This window comes from Gavia stellata, chromosome 9 (genome assembly GCF_030936135.1).
Source record: "Gavia stellata isolate bGavSte3 chromosome 9, bGavSte3.hap2, whole genome shotgun sequence".
NCBI classification, from domain to species: domain Eukaryota; kingdom Metazoa; phylum Chordata; class Aves; order Gaviiformes; family Gaviidae; genus Gavia; species Gavia stellata.
The window spans coordinates 27497016-27518810 of record NC_082602.1 but is presented as its reverse complement, the minus strand read 5'-3'; the positions used below and the strand labels follow the sequence as shown (position 1 = coordinate 27518810).

The window sequence follows — 21795 nt, the reverse complement described above, 5'->3', positions numbered from 1 at the left end:
CAAGACATATTTGGAAGCAGTTATATATAATTGGAGGGGTAAGTTGTGCTTTTATACTTATTTGAGTGAGAAGCAAACCTCATTTAACAGAAAGTGTCAACAACTTGAAACTTACATAGTTGATTCTCTTTATTGATGAATGCAATTTAAAACTTCAGGTCCTCTTTCATGATAAAATTTTTCGAGAAGGCTGGACACTTTTTGGCTTGTATTTAACTGAAAAAATCTTTTATGGTAATTTTCAGGTAATAGTAAAATACTGAGCTGCATTGGTGATTACCTGCATTTTTTTAATACAGTAGTTAGTCTAATAAAGATTCTTTCCATGTCTTGGTGACTATAACAATCTTTGACAGAAACACACATGAATGAGTCTATCTAGAGTATTGATTTCTTTTAAAATAATTTATGATTAAAATACCACTACTCTTAGCTATAACGCTGTATTCTTTCTAACCATTTTAATAATTTGAGATTATATTTCACTTAAAGCAAAATCTATTTGATCAAAACTATACATGAACACAAGGCAAAGTATTTAAAATTTGCAGACCCCCCTCCATCTGATGGGTATTAGAAGCTTTAGTTAAGTCACATGAAAGCATGTATTACAAATTCTCCACCATGTTTGTCTTTTCTCCAGATGGTTATTGGACCTTTTCCTCTTGCACAGGAGTCACGAGCTGATTTGCTCTTTTTGTTTGTGGCTTTCAAATTTGCGTTCGTTCACATAGCAGCTAGGATTAGAAATTTATTAAGGGATAAAGATAGCTTTGCATCTCAGTATTGCTTTCAGTCAATACTGGCACAAAAAATGTCTGAATAAAAAACCCACATGTATTGCTGCTTTTCTTTCTGCAAATCCTGAATTTCTTCCTGTTTCCCAGGAACCCTTTTTTTCCAGAACGGACATTGTGTTCTCTTGTGATCCTGATCAGCTCTGGAATCTTGGGACTGAATAACTTGTTCTGTAATATGAAAATGAGTTATTTTTAAATCTGTTTTTTATTATGGCTGGCCAGCCAGCCAGCAAACCCAATCCTGGTTATGTCATAAGCATAAGCAGGAAGTTTATTATGCCTTCTACAACTATTATTAAAAATATACCATACTGAAAAGTAGGAAACATTTCATACATACAAAAAAAAGTCAATCTGACAAAAAGATACCACTGAAAACTACTGATTCTTTAGTAATATCCCAAAGAGAGACATTGCAGTGGGATAATATTGGAGACATGTCTACTAGCAAAAAGGGTAAATAACATTTAGAATGTGAGATACCAACTGTTTATTAATGCAAAGCTAGACTTTAAAATATAAACTGATTTTACTGAGAAAACAGCATAGTTTTTCATTGAAAAATGTTATTTTTATATTACAACCATGTTCAAAATAGTTTCTTTATGTGTAATGTTCTTTTTTTACCTAGATTTTTATAAGCTATTGTGTAATTCTCATTTTTGAGGCAAAAAAATAGTTTACTATGTGTTGTAAAGTAGAATTTGGTTTTATGTAGGATCTCTTCTTGGTACAGCAGCAGTGTGTGGAGCTGTAATAATGTGTCAATTGTTAAGGCAAACAGCAGCTATTGTCTGTTCAACAATAGTATATGCAAAATTTGGGCACTAGGACCTGCTTATGAGAAAACAGAGTATTGTGATGCACTTTTTGTCTCAAGTGCCCTGGAATCTTTATTTTTTTTGACAGAAGGGACCTTTAATTTTGTGGATTAGATATTAGATTATGTTTTACAGTACACCACACGATATTTATGGATTAAGCCAAAAAAGCCCATTACATTAAGTGGACTGAATTTTCTGTAGCAGAAAATAAAAATTACCTACAGGAAAAATAATTCCTACGGCTTCTGGCTGAGCTATAATATATTGTTCTGGATGAAGTATACAGGAGTGACTTATTTTCAGAAGCATGAGATAGGGAGTGGCATCTATTCAAATTCAAATGCAATTAAGGACACACTGAAATCTGTTTATAAAAGGCTGTTTTGATTTTTATATACCAAGAAGTTGGAATTAGTGCTGACTTTATCATGTTAGCTGTGACAGTGATTCATGTAGGGAATGTAAGAAATTGTAGCCACAGTCATTGAAGATGTATTTTCTTTCAAGAATCTTAATAGTTTTATGTCCCTTTGGTGCCTTCCTGTTGGATTCAGAAAAAGTTTTTAAAGGTGGACAAAAGTTACCACTAGCAAAGAAGTCTAGCCTTCTTTGCTCTGTAGGGAAGAAAGCTATTAAGAAGATACTCATGTTGCAGGACAGGTATTCCTGAACAGTTTTGGTTTGTTCTTTATTAGTCGTATATCAGCTCTCAGTGATGAGATTTGGACAGACCTCAGAGGGAGCATCTGTAAGATATTCATTATTTCAGAACACCCTCAGAGAGTTACAAAAATTGCTAACCCGAAAGTTAATAGAGGACAAAGTCTCTGGATTTTTAACGGGTCCTAATGGAGTTTAGCAGCTGAAGATAAGGGGTGATGAGCCAGCTTTCCTTAGCTGAGAAGGTACTACTCTTCAGATCATTCAAAGTTCATAAAATGCAGTGTAAGAGATTGTGCAGAACAATTTGTCTTAAGGAATCAGTAAATATCTACACACCTTTGGCATTTCTAAAACTTTTTGGTTTTGTATGTCAGAGCAGCCTGGGTGTGACTAAGAAATCCTGTGCTTGATTTCAGGTATAAAAGTTAGAGTCCTCAGAAAGGAGGCACAGTTACAAAAGAAATTCAGAGAAGAGCAGGCTGAGAATTGTACCATTTTTGATACAAAAACCCCCACCCTTTTGATACTTTTTCTAGATGTTGGCTGAGAGGACCTGTGTGAGGAGCATTAGAAAAGCATAACAAAAGCTTAGTTCTTATGTAGGATGATTGTTCAAACTTCCCCTGGTAAAAGAGAGAATACTGTAATAACATACGTAGTCTGAAATGCTTTAAATTTTTGTACTGTGCTGAAAATTCTTTTCCCCCAGGTTTATAAAACATTAATTTGTATTTTTCTTTTTCCTGCTGCCTTTCATTTTGAACAGGTTTGCCTTTTGGAATGTCTAAACATTTTTTCTACAAGAAGTGCCTTCAGACAGGAAGCATTACAAGTCTTTATTTGGAGGAGAAAAAGAATAATTTTGTGGAATAGCATAAAAAACCCAACCAAACAAAGAACAAACGCATCCACTCTAGAAACAGAGATCAGTGTCAATCTAACTGTATTAATCTTTCTAAGACGACTAACAGTTAGGTCTCAGTCTTCTAAAAGAGCTCCAAATGAGTAATCTCAGTCTCTAGTTAAGCTTACAGAATATATGATGGTCCTATTTGGATCTGAGAATTCAAAATTATTTGGATTTTAATTATTTTGTATATACGAACAACAGTGCTATTTGGACACCATGTTTCAAGCACAGCCTCACAGTGTTCTGATGTAGTTAAAAGGTTCACTTGTATAGCAAAGAAAAACTTAAATTTATTTCAGAGCATTAAGCAGGTCTGTCATAATCTTAATGCTTTGATATGTGCTGGGAATATTTTGAAAACTTTATCACAGCTGTGCACCTAGACCAAATGGTAGGTTAATTATTTTGAAGCCTCTGGTTGTTGCTTTGTTGTGCTATGAACCTTCATGGAAATTCTAATCTTATTCTATAGGCTGTTTTAATTTATACCAGATGCATAAACTGATTTAAAGGGGAGGGAGGAAAATGAGCAGGAAAACTTGCCTCTGGAAATTGAGTCAACCTTGTCATGGAGTTCAGAGGCCCAATAGCTTCAGAAAGCTATTAACGAATGCTTGCCACTTCTACCCAAATTTCTGAAATGTGAAAATATTCATTCAAGAAGTGGCACTAAATCTGTTTTACACTGCCATACCAAAGCAGGAAAGCTAACTGCGTTGCTTTAAGCTGGGGTGAATTAGGTTTTATGCCCTCTGCTCTGTTAGTTAACTTGAATGAGTTAATATTCCTTTATGTTGGATCAGTAAATTACATGTATCTGTCAAAAAAAAAAATTTCCTTTGCCAAGAGCCTGTTTGGAATCCTCTTGTTATCAAAGCGTCCATACTGCTGTTTTTCCAAGCAGCAAACTTACTATTTATAAGAAGTAATTTATTTTTAGTTTTGTTTGGTTTCATTTCACACTAATAACTGAGAACCTTCTCTCCCAGTGAAAGAATGTCTTTTCAGTAGCTCAGCTCAATCTGGCAGCACTGTGGGTGATTAAGAGCTTTCAGAGAGAATTAACCATCTTCATAGCCTTCCTCCTACCCTCACTCAAGACAGGTTAGAGAATTAGTTGAATAAGGTGTTTCAGCATAACTATCCAATAGCTTTAATATACAAATAGCAAGTGAAGCTTTCTGACTATCAGTAGTGACTACTGCTACCTTATTTATAGTAAGCTTACAGCTGTCCATGATAAATAAACATATAGAGCTAGTTTACTGGTCTGTTGAGTGGTTTGCTGATTTCTTGATACGTAGGAAAATATCTTGTGACTAATAAATGGGACAAGGATCAGAAGGAGCTACTTCTACTTTTTATTTTATCACACGCTTCCTTGTTAGTTTTCCAGAATCATGCTTTTGGAAAATTGGGTGCCAAAACCTTGTTTCAAGGTTTAACTTGCATATAAAACAAGTTGCAATGCCAAAGGTGGCAATCTAGAACTGCAAGCTTTGTCCCCCTTCCTTCCAAGACTGTTGATGTTGGAGGAGCCAGTCTGTCTGGTCTTGTGCAGCCACATGTGCCTGTCCAGAAGGATTTCTAGGCAGTGCTGTGGAAAGGAAAAAACAGAAAAAGGGAAATACATTACAGGTTATGACATGGAGACTGTAACTCCACTGGAAGACTATTACACAGTAGTGGTTGTCAGTTTATTGATAAAACAAGGGTTTTTTGCTCTTACCTATATCCTGATTATTATAGGCATTGTGGGCAATACCTTTCTATGTTGTTGATAGACTCCCTTCTGACTAAAGTTTGTGATGATGCGTCTTTTGTCTTGCACCATCTTCCCTTGCCAGGGAAGTGTATTGTAATATAATCCAATGTGATTAAAAGACATGATGTTTAAAATGTCAAGCAGTATCTTTAAGAAAAATTCGGTAATTCTTTTTGGTAAATGTGTTGTCTCAGGAGGTTAGACAGACGTTAACGCTTGTGCAAGTAACATTTCAGGAACTGCTAAACATCTGGAAGTTCAGAGGAGTTCTAGCTCTTAATTTTGTTTCAAAACCATCTTTTTATATTGGAATTGTACTTGCCTTCTATATAAGACCTACAGAACATGTACTGCCCTTACTGACATCTGTTGCAGCATGTAGCATCTAAAGTTACAGGACTTCACATAAGCAGGAGCAGAAGGTTGTTTATTAGGAAAGACTGAAAGTGCTTACCCTACTTTGATTTTTTTTTTTTTTAAATATAATTACCAGGTAGGAAGTGGATCCAAACTGACCTTATCTTACTGTTTGATAGTTTTCTAGCAGCTGTAAAGTTGATACCAATACATATTTTTTTCAGGAGCCTTTTTTGTCTTTCAATAATGTATTTTGGTCTCAGTGATAGTTTTGGTCTTGTTACTGGTGTTGAAAACTTTCTTTTAATTATGTATTTTTAAAAATTCTATGGGTGAGTTTAATTTTTAGAATCTTTACTCCATATTATCTGTAACCAAAGGCTTTACTTTCCAGCTTACTGCGATCTACTTGTATAGTAAGATAATGGGTTTGTTTGTTTGTAATTTAAAATGTTGTATGTGGCCTTGGGTAGTTAAAAACATTTCAAGAAAATATGGTGGTTTTAACTGTATCATGCTGGAATTGCCTCTGCTGATCATGAAGAACTGAATAATACTCATTTGTCACATAGGGTGTTGACTCAAACACAGATGAGTTCAATTCAGATGACAGAGGTTGTTACAAAACCCAGCTGTTGACTCTGCTCCTTTTTCCACATGTGGCTGACCCATGAAGCAATTCTTTAACAGCCACAGTTTGTAGCCTGATTTATTCAAGTAAACCAATGGTGACTTTAAGTTGGTTTAATGCACTGGGTTGGCAACTCTAACTGCTCGGAGCTGCTTCCTGTGTAAATCATCTGCGCTAGTATAGTAGTGGCAGTCTTTGGAGAAGAGTAAACGCCTGGTAGGATGTTTAAGCAGCCTGTATTGGTGGGTAAATATTCTCTGCTTCTGATTCACAGCTAACTTGAGAAAGAATCTTTGCAGCAGTCTGCCAGCAGTTGCAGACAACTGCTGGCAAGATACCTTTTCTGTTGCTCCAAACGATTCATCTCAAACTAAGGCAATTTTCTCCAAGAGCTTTTGTTGTTAATCTCATCTGGAGAAAAGACAACAAGAAACATTTCACTGGGATTGGTAGAAGACCAATTCTTAATCATTCACCATTTTTGAAAAAGGTACATGGTGAACATAGGAATAGAAGCCAAGAAATATACTGGCCAGGGCTGAGTCTGTTGAACAAATCACTCGGGTGTTAAATGGGGAGCTATTCTAACAAGGCTAGCTGGTAGGCTGCTTGGGAGGGAACAAAGAAAATAGGCTTGGTTTTGGGTGGTGGCATTGTTGGAAAGGCTTCCAGTTTTCCTTGGTTTCCCTTCTTTCCCTTTTAGGATAATACCTTGCTGAGCTCACAAGATAACTCTGAGGATTATGGACTTGGTTTAGTTCTCACTACAGTCTGGAAAGCTGACGCTGATAGCAGTGGGTGAAAGAGACAGCCTTATTTTAATAGGTTAGCATCTAGAATAATCTCAAATTGAGGCTTTTTGTTTATTTTTATTTAGGTAACTACTGTGTAAACTTTAGATTTTTGCCTTCGAAACCGAATTGTTTTCCCGAGATGTGGTCCAAATAGCAGAACTTAATTCTATTTTTGTTTTTGATTATGCCTTTATAGCCTTTCTTTGGAGTTATTTGATAGAGAGCTAAAAATAGATTACAGGATATCTTATATCTAATAAACTCATGGATCAGATGCTTCTCTTGCCTTTTTTTCTCCTGTAGCAGGATTGAATTCCTTGCACTACAGCAATTGTAAAGTCATTACACTGCATTTAAAACAAAATGCAGAAAGGGATGACCTTTGGCTAGGACTCTGTATTGTTTGTATTGCTAAGCCTTATCACCATCTTTCAGCAAAAGCCAGTTTAATCCTTAAACGTTTGTACATATAGTATCTGTTCAGAATTGTCTATTGTTAGCTATCTGTGTTCTCATTGATTAGAATGCTGTGCATCTCCACAATGCCTGCTATTTGCCCCTTGGATCTTCATTGTACAGGGTAGCTGTTATCTTTGCTGATAGGTTATCACCAATGGTATCAGTTAAGAACTGAAAACACTTCCAGAATAATGGAAAGTTCCGCTTTTGCCAGGATGACTCACTAATTAATTAACCTCTGGGATATTCTGCCTGGGATGGAGAGGCTTCCTGTGCCAACTTCAGTAAACGTTATGGGAAGATACTATTATATAGCAAAAGAGAAATTGATTGGAAGAATTTTATGTGCCTGGTAAGAATTACGTTTTCTGATACTATCAGTCTGTCTGAAACAAGCTTGGAAACTAACTGAAAAATAGATAGTTTGGAAAGGGTTGCTTCTCTGACTTAACATTTTTTGCTCCTATAGCAAAGACAACTGCTGTTAACACCACAAGAAGAATGGACTTGTAATAGGAGTGTGTGGAGGCAAGTAGTACAGGAGGCAGTAAATATCTTTTCCTCCCAGCAGGCCACAAGCTTTTGGCTTTAAATTGGTCACTGTTCAAACCTACCAAGCTACCAAGTGGCCACTTGGGAGGGAAGAAAGAAAATGGGCTTGGTTTTGGGTGGTGGCAGGGGTTGGGAGGGCCGTTGGGACCATGAAGAGGCAAGGGGAGAATGCCCTGCAGAATGCTCTTCATGTGCCTGCCTGACACTGCTGAAAGCGAGTGAGTGGCTCGAGTATGGTCTCACTGTCCCAGCCTGGTGTGCGTGGAGTGTTTGTAACTCATTACTTTAGCAGATTTGTCCTGTGGACTTCAAGAAATCTTGTGATGCCTTCATAGTGCTGGGGGCGTGATTTACTTTTTATCAAGTGATCTTTGCCAGATCTGTAAGATTAAACTTGGTGTGTCTGTAGCAGACTTGAACCAAGCAGAGTGGTTCCGCACATGAAGATAGATGTGATGGGTGTAAATTTTTCCTGTGAAGAGCTGTAACAAGGCCTGGGAGCTACAAGAAAGCTCCAGAATTTGAGATTTAACTCCCAGTAGTTTCTGAGATAGAGAGAAAGAGCTTTTGCTGCAGAAATCCTTCTCCCTTCAGGACAGAGAAGCAGTAGAAGATTTGGGGAGATGCTTCATTTAAGCTAGAAGTGTTGTTTGGACTTCTGGCTGGTGATCTGTTAGCATTTGGGCATTTCAGCCTTGACAACTGTTTCCCAAAACACCAAAATGCAGATATTATTAATTTCCAGTGGTGCTGCTTCATTGATTTTTTCCCCTCAGATGTACACATGTGCAGGGGTGACTTCAGTATTTTACTCCAATGAGTGTCTGTTCACACAAAATACAAAAAGTTAGACCAGCTTGTTACTTGATTCTCTCTTTTTGGCTTGTTAGCTCACTCTGCGATCTGCCTAGGAGGGAAAATGGATGCTGAGCTATGACAGACTTTGTAACCATGCACAGTAAGTTGGGGGGCATGGTGCAGAAAGGAATATTACTTTGTATGAAGGATAGTCTTACAGAACAAGACTTTGATCGTATCCATGTTTCTTGTCAGGGGAGAAGGGCCACAAAAAGTGAATAGTTGGGGGACTGTAGCACCATTAAGGGCAAAATTAGATCTTAAAAGTTCCTGTTTGCAGGTGGGAGACAGGATGACACTGACGAGTAGTGCTTCTCTTTATTCCAACTCATTATGTGTTAATCTTTATGGGCTATAGTGTGTATGTTTATCAACTGATGTGTGAACTCTTCTCATTTGCCATGACCTTTTGTTGGGCTAAATTCATTTTTTTTTTAGTTTTTTTATCTCCTACTTTTTTTATAGAAGCTATAAAAGCACGGTAGCATAGGGACAATGCAGGCAACTTTGTACTAGAGACTGCAAGCAAAAAGAGAGGAGTGGGAAAGACTAATTTTGTTATGAAAATGAGCATGCTAAGTAAAATACAGGTTCAAGCCATGTGTTTGCTTGGGAAAGTTTATGATCTAAATTTGACATAAAATATAGCAAGCAACCGGAGAACTGCCATATGGAGGAATAGCAGCTTTGCATTATTAAGATCATACAGTTAACAGCTTAGTTTATAAATTTCTACTGAGCAGTGTCTGCAATTCAGCAGCAGAAAAAGTGTGCTTCATAGAGAGGCATGAGTGAGAAAAGGATGGTGAGACATTTTTGAGTAGACATTGCGTGTGCAAAAGGGCTAGGTTGGGAAAAGCTGCTTGTAGCGGGGAGAGAGACATAAATCCAGGTGTAAACAAAACTAGTTTGTTACTTGAAAGTGAAGTGACTGGTGGAACTGATTGAATCAAATACTTTCAACATCTTGCGAAACAAATGACCAGTCTAAGGAAGGTCAAAGTATCACTAACCTTTTGTTGTTTTTAAAAAAAATCAAAAATAAGAAAAAATTTGGAAATAAATAGAATTGTCATCTGCAATTCTGTTCACAGTGTACAGTAGACATCAGCAATGCTCTAGCATGTTGTCCTACACTGTTTTTCTGCCCCAAATTAAAGTTTAAGTGTGAAAACAGAAATCCTGCAGAATCCAAGCTCTGTTGTTTCTCAAAGAAGCAAGATGCTCTCATGATATTCATGGCATGTTGCCTCTACATTAGTCGCTAAAATTGTCTCCTGCAGACTACAGCAATCACTGGCAACCCATAGCAGGGAGCTGCTCCCTCTCAGGAGACTGTAGCTGCCAAACCTCAGCCCTATTACACGCTATTCAAAATCAATCCACTTGCCACCTTTGCCCTACAGATGTGCCTGACACCCATTCAAAGGTGACCTGGAAAGCTTTATGGGAACAGTTTAGCTATCCATACAGGAGAAGCTAATAAAAAGTATATTCAGCTTGCAAATCTCTACAAGGATCCTTCCCGAATTGAGTGCTGGTTTTTTTGACATCAACTCTGTGATAAGCAGAGAATTGGCTCTGGTAATGGCAGAAGATAGCAGGCATTAAACAGGGAAATCTGAAGAGGTAAAAGGGGAAGTGAAAATTGCAAAGTTATTGGAGACTGTATGTCCAAAATAAAGAAGGGCCAGTTGCTTTTGTAGAAAATAAGCCTTACGCCCCCACTGCAATAAAGCACAGGATGAACAACGAGGAGAATATCTTATGGAAGAGAATGAGAATGATGGGGGGCGGGAAATAATCAAGTGTACAGGAAGTAACCAACTAGTATCCCACAATTCTGCTCTTTTAAAGAAGTGTTGTATTTGGTTCTTTGTTTATGGGTCCGTAGAGGAGAAATCCCTGAAATTTTATGTCATTTGAAGGAGCTGGGCAAAATGCTGTTGCTGCCGAGTGTCAGTACTTCAACTAAATAATCAGTATTGGTATTTTCAATATTTTGTGTGGTGACACAAAGGTAACATGTTATTAGCTAAGTTCCTGTGGCTGTTCATCAGCTCTACTGTGTTATTGTGTGTAAAATCACAAGCTATTTTTTCATTCAGTTGGAACATAAGTGAACAGCACTTTACCTGTGTAGAAAATAATTACAAGTTCTTTTGTGTTCACAGGTTTTGAATGCAGTCTGAGTCCAAGAAGTATGAAGAAGAGATACCTTCTCTACACTGGGGGATGGATCCTGTATTTTCTGCATTTGCAAGACTCTATATTAAAGATATAAAAGAAATGAGAGAATCTAAACAAGTGCCAGGTATGTCTTTATATGTGTTGGTTATGATGCACACGGAATTATAATTGATTTATGTTGTACTGTTTATCCAGGGATTGCACAATGCTCCATGAACACCAGTAAAGTAATTTTGCATACCCTTAAGCTAAGTGACATTAGTACCTTTAACAGTTCTAAGAACAACAGGTTGTATGTGAAAAATAAAATGTGTTCCTTCTAATGGCTTTTCTCCCTCTTTTATATATAGATACAGAACCTCTTTTACATTAAGGTAATGTGTTTCCTCTGTGTGGTAGTACTTGTTATATTCTGATAAAGTTAATTCTAAAAATGCTGTTCCTTTCTGGCCATATGTGTTACATCTTTCCACTGTCGCTGCAACATTTGAGAAGGATTTTATGCCTCTTTGTTGCAAAATTTTGACAGTTGATGACATTGCTGGGTGTATGTGTTTTTGCTTTTTCCTCTGGATATTAATATACTATAAAACAGATACAGGTTTTGAGGTTTTGTCGGCTCAATTTCTAGATATGATAAATATATGACATTCCTCATACATTTGAACAACATTATTGTAAATTCTGGCATCTGTGCTGAATCTTATACCACACCTTTTATTTCCTATCCATTGTTGGAATTGTATGCTTTGCAGTCTGTTTCCTGCTGGTCTTCAGCCAATATCACCCACATGTGTACGTTGTCTAGCGCAAGATGGGTCTGACCTTGAATTTCTGTTTTCACTACAAAGACTTTAAATAGACTGCAGTATGTTTTCTGCTGTAGAAGGGTTCATTACTCCAAACTGAAGCTTGACAAGGTGCAAGATTATCAGGGAGGAACCCAAGGAACTTAGAATTAATGAGGAAAAGCAGTAAACCCTAAGCAGAGTGTGTGGTTTTGGTTTGGTTTTGGTGTTTTGTTTGCGTTTTTCCTTTTTTTTTTTTTTTTTATATCCATGGAGACAAGGTACATCTGTTTGGCTCTTTGAATATGCTCTGCCTTGTAGGTTTTGTTATTCTTATTTATTTTTCTTTAACAGCAAGGATAACAGCAGTGCTATTTTTGCAGAAATGAAGGGCTGGTGGTTTTCTTGCTCTTCTCACAACCGTTTTTATGTATGTAGGGACTTCACAAACTGAAAAGCCCAGTATATATGCCTCTTTGTTTTTTAACATGATAGGAGTCTTTTGTCTTAAATCCATTGCAAGAATTAGACTACAGTCTATTGTTGATGTTTGTACTAGAGTGAGTAGAGACCTTTTTAAGTGTGCAGTCTTATAGTAGTACTGGTGTAGCAAATGCATCTGCTAAAAACTGTTCCTGCGTCAATTAGAGACATTTTAATTGTTTTCAAACAAAATACAAAAAAATCCAATGTCAGCAGAATAGGATTGTAGTTTGGACTTGGACATTAGTACATACACAAAAATATATTCAGAAAAATTAAGCTTATAAACATCAACAAACATTTCACAAGAGCAGGAACAGTCCTGGAAAGTGCAATCCTGCTCTCTTTTCTTTTCACCTCTAAATTACCTGAATTTCCCTTCTCACTTCCCTTCCTGTTCTTTTACTTAAGTGAGTTGTCTTCTGCTTCAGGAACTCTTTCAGTTTTGTTATTACTTTTTTTTTTTCTAAAATGATCCTAAGGAAGTGGTGGTATCTGTCATGTCAAGATATCAGCCTTTAAAATTGGTGCATGTGAGTTTTCTCCACTTCCTGTGCATCTGGCGTTTTGCACAACTAAGCTTGCTTGCAATCCTGTATCATTTTCTAAACCAAACTTTAAAGAATAGAATGAAATTTCATAGAACAAACATCCTGAATTTTCTTCATTCTCCTGGTGCTGCGTATATACCAAACCAGACATCTTTCAGCATGTCTTATTCATTGGTAACAAATGATAGCACAACAGAAACACTAAATAAAATCTTTTGGGGAAGGAAGAAGGTAGGTGTTTGCTGTCAATGTTTCCTGCCTTTAATGGGTTTGTTAAAGGCCAGCTGAAGCTAAGTATATGATTGGCTATAAATCAGCCATTAAGTAATGGTAATTAAGAATGAATGAGTGCAAAACAAAGAGTTGTAACTAGGAGGAATGGAAAGAAATACAGACTGAATGTCAGGAAAAACATCCTTAGAATGACATCTTGCTAAACTATGGAGCAGCCTTCCCAGGAAAAAGGTGGGATGCCCTTCACTGGGATTGTTTATATCCTGACTGTACAGGTTGCCAGGAATTTACTGTATGGAATGGTCTTGCATTGGCCCTGAGGAAATGGACTGAATGACCTAATAAGTTTTTTTTCTTTCCATTTTTAAGCAGTAGGATTTGATGCCACAATGACTAATCCCTTAAAACAACACAGAGGAAAGCAGTAAACCTGGCCAATTACTCTCCTGCTATAAATGGTGACAAAAAGGCTGGAAAACGTCCCAGATAAAAACAGCAATTGTGTTGTCTGAGAGGCCTTGAAATGAGAGTGGGTGTCAAACTCAGTTGTAACACCTAAGCACATTGTGAAAATGAGCTTTCCTTGGAGTTACCATGCACCACAGCATTGTGACAGCTTATCAACAAGCGAGGGAAGCTACAAATAGCATAAAAGGAGGTAACAATAATTAAAGCAATGGCAAACAGCTCAGTACTCATTAATGCTGGTAAAGACATGACCAGAACTTGCCCAAGAAAGCTCTATATCTATAGCCCCTTATACCGCTGCTGTAGCTTCCTGTTGTGGTAACAGCGTATTAATGTATGTGTTATTTACTGGGTTACTAGGAGCTTGACTGAATGTGCTTGCACATAGCTTCAAATGTTTAGTATATTTTTATTGCTACCAATATGAACATAATTTGAACAAATAAGCTGGCAGGAGAAAGAATTTGCACCTTGAAGTCATCAAGTTCAACAATTTTTAGTAGTCTAAATGTAATTTCACCTTTCAAATGAATTCAGGTAGTGTCTGGGAGAGTAAGGGTAGAGTTCTATGTGAGTTTATGGGAATGGAGAGAATCAGTTTTATCTGGTCTCTGTCATTTGCCAAAACTCAGCTTACTAACTGGGAACTGAGCATAATAACATGTTGCTTGTTTGGACAGTCAAGAGCTTGGAGTCTCTGCTCCACAGACTTACCCTGAAACTGACCCAGACCTTCTTTTATAGACATTTTGTAAGGTTTAGTGAATTATATACACTGGGAGCATCTCCATTGAGGGTTTCTATAACAGTGTTTATTAGTGTCCTGATAAGCAGAATGAGAGAAAAGTGGACAGACCTACTAAACATTCTCTATGCCAGACCTGACCAGTGACTGCATGGTTAGTATAGCCAGCTCTAAGATGACAGCGGTAGATGCATCCTCAAAACATTGCAGTAGATTTTTATGAGCAAAACTTCTGTTTATGAGCTGCTTGGCTGATCACCTGTGATTTCTTCTGAAACTTCGGGGTTTTTTGTCTTTCTTACATGAAGAAAGTTAATTCCAGGCTCATTTAAGGCTGCCAGCTATGTAGGACAAGTTATTTTTGGATTTTGTTGTGGGGTTTGTTTTTTTTCCTATATAGAACATTTTTCTGACTCTCTTGCTGCAGTGTTTCTCTTTCTCTTTGTAAGAATAAGATTTGCCACAGTGTATGGAGCCAAATTTTCCCTTCTGAGTCCCTTGAGTTATCTAGTTTTTAGAAGACCGTTATTGAACATCCCAGATGGCATATTTCAGTAAAGCAGCAGTATCTGAAAACTGAAGAAAACATTGACTGAAAATTAGCCAGCCCAGGAAATATCTGGAGCTTATTGCCCTATTATCCTCCTGCTAGTGGACTGTGAAGCTTCAGTGTACAATGTTTACACTGGTGTTTGTTAACTAAATTTGTCACTCTCTTGAAAGGGATTACAGCATGTGGCAACCTCAGTGCTGTCAAAGTCTACTGGGCTCTGATTCCTCACTGTTTCCTGGACATGTTTTTACATGTTACTATTTTTCAAGTCATCTTTATAAATGCACAAAAATAGCTTTGAAGGGATGTTTTTAGAATGTGTTATTTCAGGAACTGATGTTCAGGATGCTGTCCACGATGACTGCATGGTATACTCTGTAATCTAAGATGGCTTTTTCTCTCCCCCTGACCCCCATGGCTCCTGTTCTTTTAGAAATGAAAGACAGAATTATGTTAGTTTTCCTTTTGGAGGCTTTGCCTTAATCAGGAACAGCTGCATTGTGAGAAGCTCAAACTGCTTCCATTGTGTTCTATTATTTATTATGAAGCCTGATGAAGATGTAAAAAAAATAACCAAAAAACATCACCCAAAACCAAACCAAAATGAAACAATAAAACAAAAAAAACAACTAAAAAAACCCCCTTAATGCCTGCAGCAAACAAACTGCTTTTCAGATCCAAATGTGCAAGGAAACAAGAGGTTAATAAAGTTCTGACGCTCTACAAAAGCAGGCTTTTGGTATCCTAAGTAGAGCTGATCTTACTCCTTCTAATGTTCCCAGTCCTCACTGATCCAGGGGATTTTTCACATGACGAGGCATTGTATAATTTAAGATGCATTAAATATGTAAGAAAGTATGTTTTTTACTGACAAATGTGACCATGTAGGGTAGGATGTTGAAAGAAATAGTTACACTTATCAAGAATGTTCTGTGTCTAGGTATATTCTTTTATAACGGACATCCAGTAAGACAGGTGGATGTTGTTGGGATAGTGGTTCAAACGAAAGAGCGAGATGCCTTTTATAATTATGGAGGTAAGAAAAGTTTCTTTTCTTTCTTCTTGCACTTATCAGCCTTCTAATCTTAGTTACCGTTAGAACTTAAAGGTTGCCTTATTTGATCATTGTGTGTTCTTGAAACAACTGTGCTCTTATCCTAATATAATGTATATCTGCAATCAGATTACTTAGCAAACTTAGGGAAGTTACTGTTTATCTCCACTTCAAAAGTAGAGAAACAAATAGTTAAAACAGAGTAACTGATTCATTTGGGGTCATCTAGCAAATCTTAATTTTGATTATTGCTTTGCCACTGGACTGCACTGTCTTCCTCTCGTGTATCTATATATATACACATACACACAGAGTTCCTTTGGTCAGATATAAACAGATTTAACAGTGTCTGCAAATGGGAAGTCACTTCCTCCTTTTTTGAACCTTAGAAATCCCTTCTGACTTTTTGAATATTTTGTCGTATCTTGGAGCCAGCTTTTAATAGCAGTCAGGAGCTCGTTTATATTTAGATGTGTAAGAGTCTTAGCAAATCTAACTCAAGCATCATAGTACCAGTCCTTGCCAACACCAGCTGGGAGTTGTCTCCTCCCTGTTGCTTTTCCCAATATTCAGACTATTTTATTAACATGAAAACATCTGATTGTCATTTTGTTTAGCTGTCTTTTTCATCTGGAGAAAAAGCAGAGTGGAGTAGTGATGATATGGCAAGTTTCAAAAGGTGGGGGAGGTCATCTCACAGTAGGAAAGGGGGGCCAAATGCATAAATACTATCAAAGCACTTAAAGGACTCATGTGCAATGTCTTCCTCTGCCATGGGTTTCCACCTGATGGAGGTAAGTCACGGAGCACCTCTTCTTACACATTTCCCTCACTTACAAAATTGAGTCAGCAACAATTCCCTGATTCACAGAAATATTGTGAAGATACAGTTGACAACTTAACCAGGTCCCAGCTTCCGCAACACCTGCAGTTGCATCATACTGCTGAAGAGTAGCATTAACAACTAGTGTGGCTGCTTAGAGTTGACTCTGTGCTCTACAGAGTGGATATTTTCTAGATATTTTTTTTTAAAGTCTAATTTCTGGATGTTTGTTATTATTGTGCCATTATGCTAAATAACGAGTTGACAGTAAATATTTTGAAGCACAGTTTTCTCTGGCACTTGAAGCAGCACAGACTAAACAAGCACCTAAGTTAAGAGGTGGAGATGTAATTGATGATGTAAGGAAGTGTTGAAACATAAATTGAATGTCAGCTATTCTTTTATTGCAGTAGTATGCAAATGCAGTTATCACTTCATGAGAACAGAGGAAGACAGAATCAAAATGACCAAGGCAAAAACAATTCTATGGGCAAGGGTTTCCCACGCTGCTCTCAGCATTAGTTTGAATGTAAACTTGTTGGAAACATTTGACTGGGGCAGAAAATGGAGGAATAGAAATAAAAAGAAACTGAAGAGTGGTGGAATTAAGGCCTTAGTGTTAGACCAGCCGACCTTTAAGTACAGCTCTCGTGAGCCTGGCTTCCTGCTGTCCTTTCACATCCAACTCCACTCTTTGTTCCAGCAGTTCCTGGTTTGAGCTTTCAGGCTACCTGCCAGGGTGCCCCTCCCCAGCCTGCCCTCCCTTTCAGGCAGGCCGACTCCGCCAGTGTAAAATTGTAACTTCTTAGACAGTTTCCTGCTTGTAACTTCTTGCATCTCTCAGTTCAACAGACTCTGGTTGGTGAGTCACAGAGCAGGCATTGCATCAGTTGGAGTGCCGCACGCTGCTCAGTATTTGCTCACTTTCCATTTGCTTAAAAGTGACTTACAAAGCGATTCCCCCTTTGTACTTTTTCTCTGATAGAGAACTGAAATGTCTTTGTGTCACTGCCACTATCTCCCCCGCTCATTTCCTATCTGTCTGCTTTAGAATACACATCGCTCATTTTAAGAGAATCTTAGGTCCCCTCTGTGCTGAAAACCATAGAGCCAGAATTGGTGATAAAATAATAATTGTAAAAGAGAGTGAATTGACTCTTTCCTGGCTTAAAAATTAAAAATTACATGCTGTGTAAAACCTGATTTTGACATTTTGATTTGATTGTTTATTGATATTATTGTGATCAGTTAGGGGGATATCTAATTAAAGTGTAGCTTTCAACAAGCTCATATTTTAGCTAATGCACCTTTCTGACCTTTTTTTTTCCTTTCCTTTTTAACAAAACCAAACATCACATGTGGTTTTCCTTATACTCCAGAACTGTTTTGAAAGGCTGAAAGGCACTTGCCTTAAAAAACAAACAAAAAAATCTCACTGGCATCTCAGTAGGCTCATGCAGGCCCTACAAGAACCATACCCTTTTTATTATAAAGAAATAAAAATGAACGCAATATCTCAATTACCAGGTAGCTTTGAGAGTGCTACCCCTCAAATAGTTAATGTAAGAGTCAAAAAAAAAAAAAAAATCAAACCCAAACAAACAAAACAGAAAAACTCAAAAAGCAAACCCACAAAAAACCAAACAAACAAAAGTTTAAACCCAAGGAGATGAGGAAGGGCGGCACAGGGAGCACAGGAAGTTTTCAGAAGCTTGTAGACCCCTTGAGTATGTTTAAAATAGATTAACATTCTCCTGTCTAATTAGAATACAATTGCAAGAGTTGTCATTCATCTGTGCTTCAGGAGTTATTTGTCTTCTTGCTCAAAGCTTTTATTTGTGAACTGGGAAAACCTTGTTTTAGAGCCTTGCTCTGCTACCAGATTCCCTGTGTGGTCAAGAACAGGTCAATCTCTCCAGGACTCCGGTTCTCAGCTGTTACATTGGTGAGGAGGAGTCTGGCCTCCTAATCCTTTGGTCTTGTTTGTTTTGTTTCTAAGCCCTTCTTAGGAAGCATATCTGTCACAGTTGGTGCAACAGCCAGTCGCAAGCTGGAACATTTAGAAGCTGCAGTAATGTAATGGTGAAATGTCATTTGCCCTGTTTCTTATTGCCATTGCTGGCTTGCATGAATGGCTTGGCAGGGTATATAGGGGCTCTGACTCTTACTAAAATAGTTGCTTTTTGTCTATAGCAAGGAGAGGAAATCCAACCAGCTAGATCATTATCTATGCTCTGGTACAAAATTAAAGCTGCTGAAACAGTTGCAGACACAGCAGCTCAAAAGGGGGATGGCAAGGAGATGAGCATGCTTTTGTGATGGAATTTGGAATTGCCTGCATCTTATAAATGCTGTGTGTTTGTTATTAGGAATGTGCAGCTAAGCCACTGGGAAACAGGAAGACAAGATAATGATTTGAAATTGGACCCCCCAAATAGGGAGATTGTTTGAAAACATGTGAGGCAATGCAAAGGCATTTTGCTTTGATGCTATGATTCCCAGAGGAAACAACTGCAGGTACCAATCAGTACCTTCCTGGTAAACATTGCTGTTACTTTTGTAGTCATGGATCTGGTTTAAGGAGCAGAAGAAAATTGCAGATTCCAATTTGTGAAGAGTGGAAGCTCTATCTTGGAGATGGCTGCCTTCAAGGAGCAAGGTGCTTGGAGCGTTAGCTGGACTGGAAATGTGATGCTCGCTGTGTTTTGACAGATGTTTAGTGCCTTTCTATTTAGAGAGTGTTTGTTGGACATGCCATCTATGTACAGTCTCTTGATCTGTAGAACAATTGATTCTTCTGATAGTTTTTCAGTTTTCTTGGGTTTTTGTGTTTTTCTGCTGTCCTTGATAATGCAGTGCCTGGGGCAGAAATCGCGAAACTTATTTTGATTAGGTACTAGCAAAACAGGAAAAGCAAGACAGCTCCCATACTCAGGAGAAGGTGTTAAGCTTTTTTGGCAACGGAAGTGGCTTGCATGCCACTAGTACGTATACTTTAAGTTGGGAATTCCTGGCCTAGAGCAGAACCACAAGCGTGTGCTGTCCTCTGTCCTTCCTGGCTAGAGGAGCTGCGTTTCTGCTGTCTGGAACATCCTCTTGTATGGGAAAGGCCAGCAGACTTTGTGCACAATATTAGCATGGAAGTCAATGCAGCTGGAGTTAGCAGCACTCCTAGTCTATTCACATGACTGTACCCCCCAATGTTGAAGTGCTGTTTTCTCACTGTTACAGTAATGTTTCTGTGTTTTGTGCCTGGTTTCGTATCTTAATTTGTCTGGCCTCAGGTTTCAACGCTGATTCTTCTTCCGACCTTGTCAATGAGATTAAAACCCTTTAGTATCCAATATATGTACTGAAGCCTCATAATTTAAATCAGTGCTTGATTTTTTTTTGAGAATATAACTGTTACTTTGCTGACAATGCATGTAAGCATGGTATCTCATGCTGAGCTACTTCCATGACTGAACTGTGGAGATTATTTCAGAGGTGTAAGTAGGGGTTGAGCACCTGCTTTCCCTTTCAGACTGGTTGGAATGAGATATCCTTGGCAGCCATCTCCCTACATATCTATGTATCTTCACTTCTTGGAACATCACTACCTGCTTTCTTACTCTGTAATTCTTGCAAATTTTTTTTTTTTTTACAGTAGATGATAGTACTGGAGTTATAAATTGTGTCTGCTGGAAAAATCCCATGGTAGCAGAAACATCTTTATCAGGTAATTTATCAAATAAATAATTCCTCTTTTGACTGTACATTTTTGCTCATGTCTGTCTTATGTAATTTAGTAAATGATCAAGCTTACAGAAGGGCGAATTCAACTTTTTTTAAAATTTATTTTTATTTCAAACCATCACATCCTACAGCCTGGGCCATTTTGGGAGTTTCGTATTACTTTTTGTGTTATGTCCAATAGTGGTGCCAATAAAACCACTACATTATGACCTGTTATGCCATTTCCTCATCTGAGTAATACGGTATTTCAATTCTATGCTCTGACTTTGTTCAGAGAATCCTCTTATGGTTCTTTTTGTGACTTCATCTAGTGGGGAACTAGTCTGGAAATCTGCTACATGCCACAGCTTCTGTTTCCAAAGTCAATCCATTGACCAGCAACCTGGTCTATATTTTCCACCCTTGTGATACAGTGGTTTCAGGATTCATCTTCTCTTCTTTGTTTGCATTCATATTCTCCTGCTCATGCATATACTGTCAGTGATGAACTCAAAAGTAGCTTAAAACAAACACAGTGGGGTGACGTCAGCAGTCTTTTATGGTTTGGGAAAGTTCTAAATGTGCAGAAATTGTGCATTAGAAATTAATCTATTATTGCACTCGGTAACAAGAACTCAGTAGCGTTTGGCTTTCTGTTTGCTTTTTCTCCCACCTTTTTTCATAGATCAAAGTACAGAATACTGATATGGAGCTGATCAAATCCTCGTGAAATAAATGTTACTAGTGTCATCTGCCAGTGTTAGGGTTACATACACATAGAACGGGGAAAGGAAAGCTTGATGTAAAAGTTAAAAACTCTGATGCCTGTGGAACAAGCCCATTTATACAGACAGATAATTCATACTCACATTTAACAATGATATGACAAGTGGTATAAATGATCCCAAATGGAACTGGAATCTAGAAGACAGCTCTTGCTTTTAGAGACATGATGGTGTGGCACAGCCTTCTAAAAGAACAATGGGGACCCACAATCAAGTCAGTTTTTTATGAGAAACTTAAATTAATTAAAGGAATTTCATTAAATACTGCTTAAAATAGAATGAGGACCCAGAATGCTTGTTTCAGCCTTGTGTTCTTATTTTACATGTATATCAGTAGTGCTTGAATGGACACTATGTTATTAATGGAAATGAATTCATTTGTACCTGCTAAAGAAAACAACTCCTAGGGGGCACAGGAGACTTTCTTCCAGCCTTTTGTAATTGTGATCAGGGATACTTGGATCATTAATCAGGTTTTAAGTTACGAAAAATTTACTCTTCTGCAAAGGCATGTTACGTAAATGTGAAGTTCTGTCAAGTTGCATTCACTTCAGTATAGACATCAAATTGCATCACATGTATACTTTGGCCCCACCTGAGAAGACTCATTCTTCTTTTATGTAAAAAGTTCAGCTGACCTTTCTTTTCCTCTCTCATCCATCTTAGCATGACAAAAATCAAAAAATGACAAAACACATTTCAAATTAATGTTTCAATTTTGCAACCATCTATGACATTTTCAGTCGTAAATCAGTATCTCCTCCGTTTTACACTTTCCCCAGGTGAACTATATT

At 37.7% G+C, this 21795-nt stretch overlaps 1 protein-coding gene across 1 annotated transcript in view; it reads left to right on the top strand.

Annotated features, from left to right (window-relative positions):
- STN1 (STN1 subunit of CST complex) overlaps nucleotides 1–21795 on the top strand; it is a 36445-nt gene continuing 14650 nt past the window's right edge. The window contains 4 exon segments of the mRNA XM_059821432.1: nucleotides 1–38; nucleotides 10788–10927; nucleotides 15566–15661; nucleotides 20149–20220. Coding sequence (XP_059677415.1) covers nucleotides 10795–10927; nucleotides 15566–15661; nucleotides 20149–20220 — 301 coding nt within the window. The 5' untranslated portion in view covers nucleotides 1–38; nucleotides 10788–10794.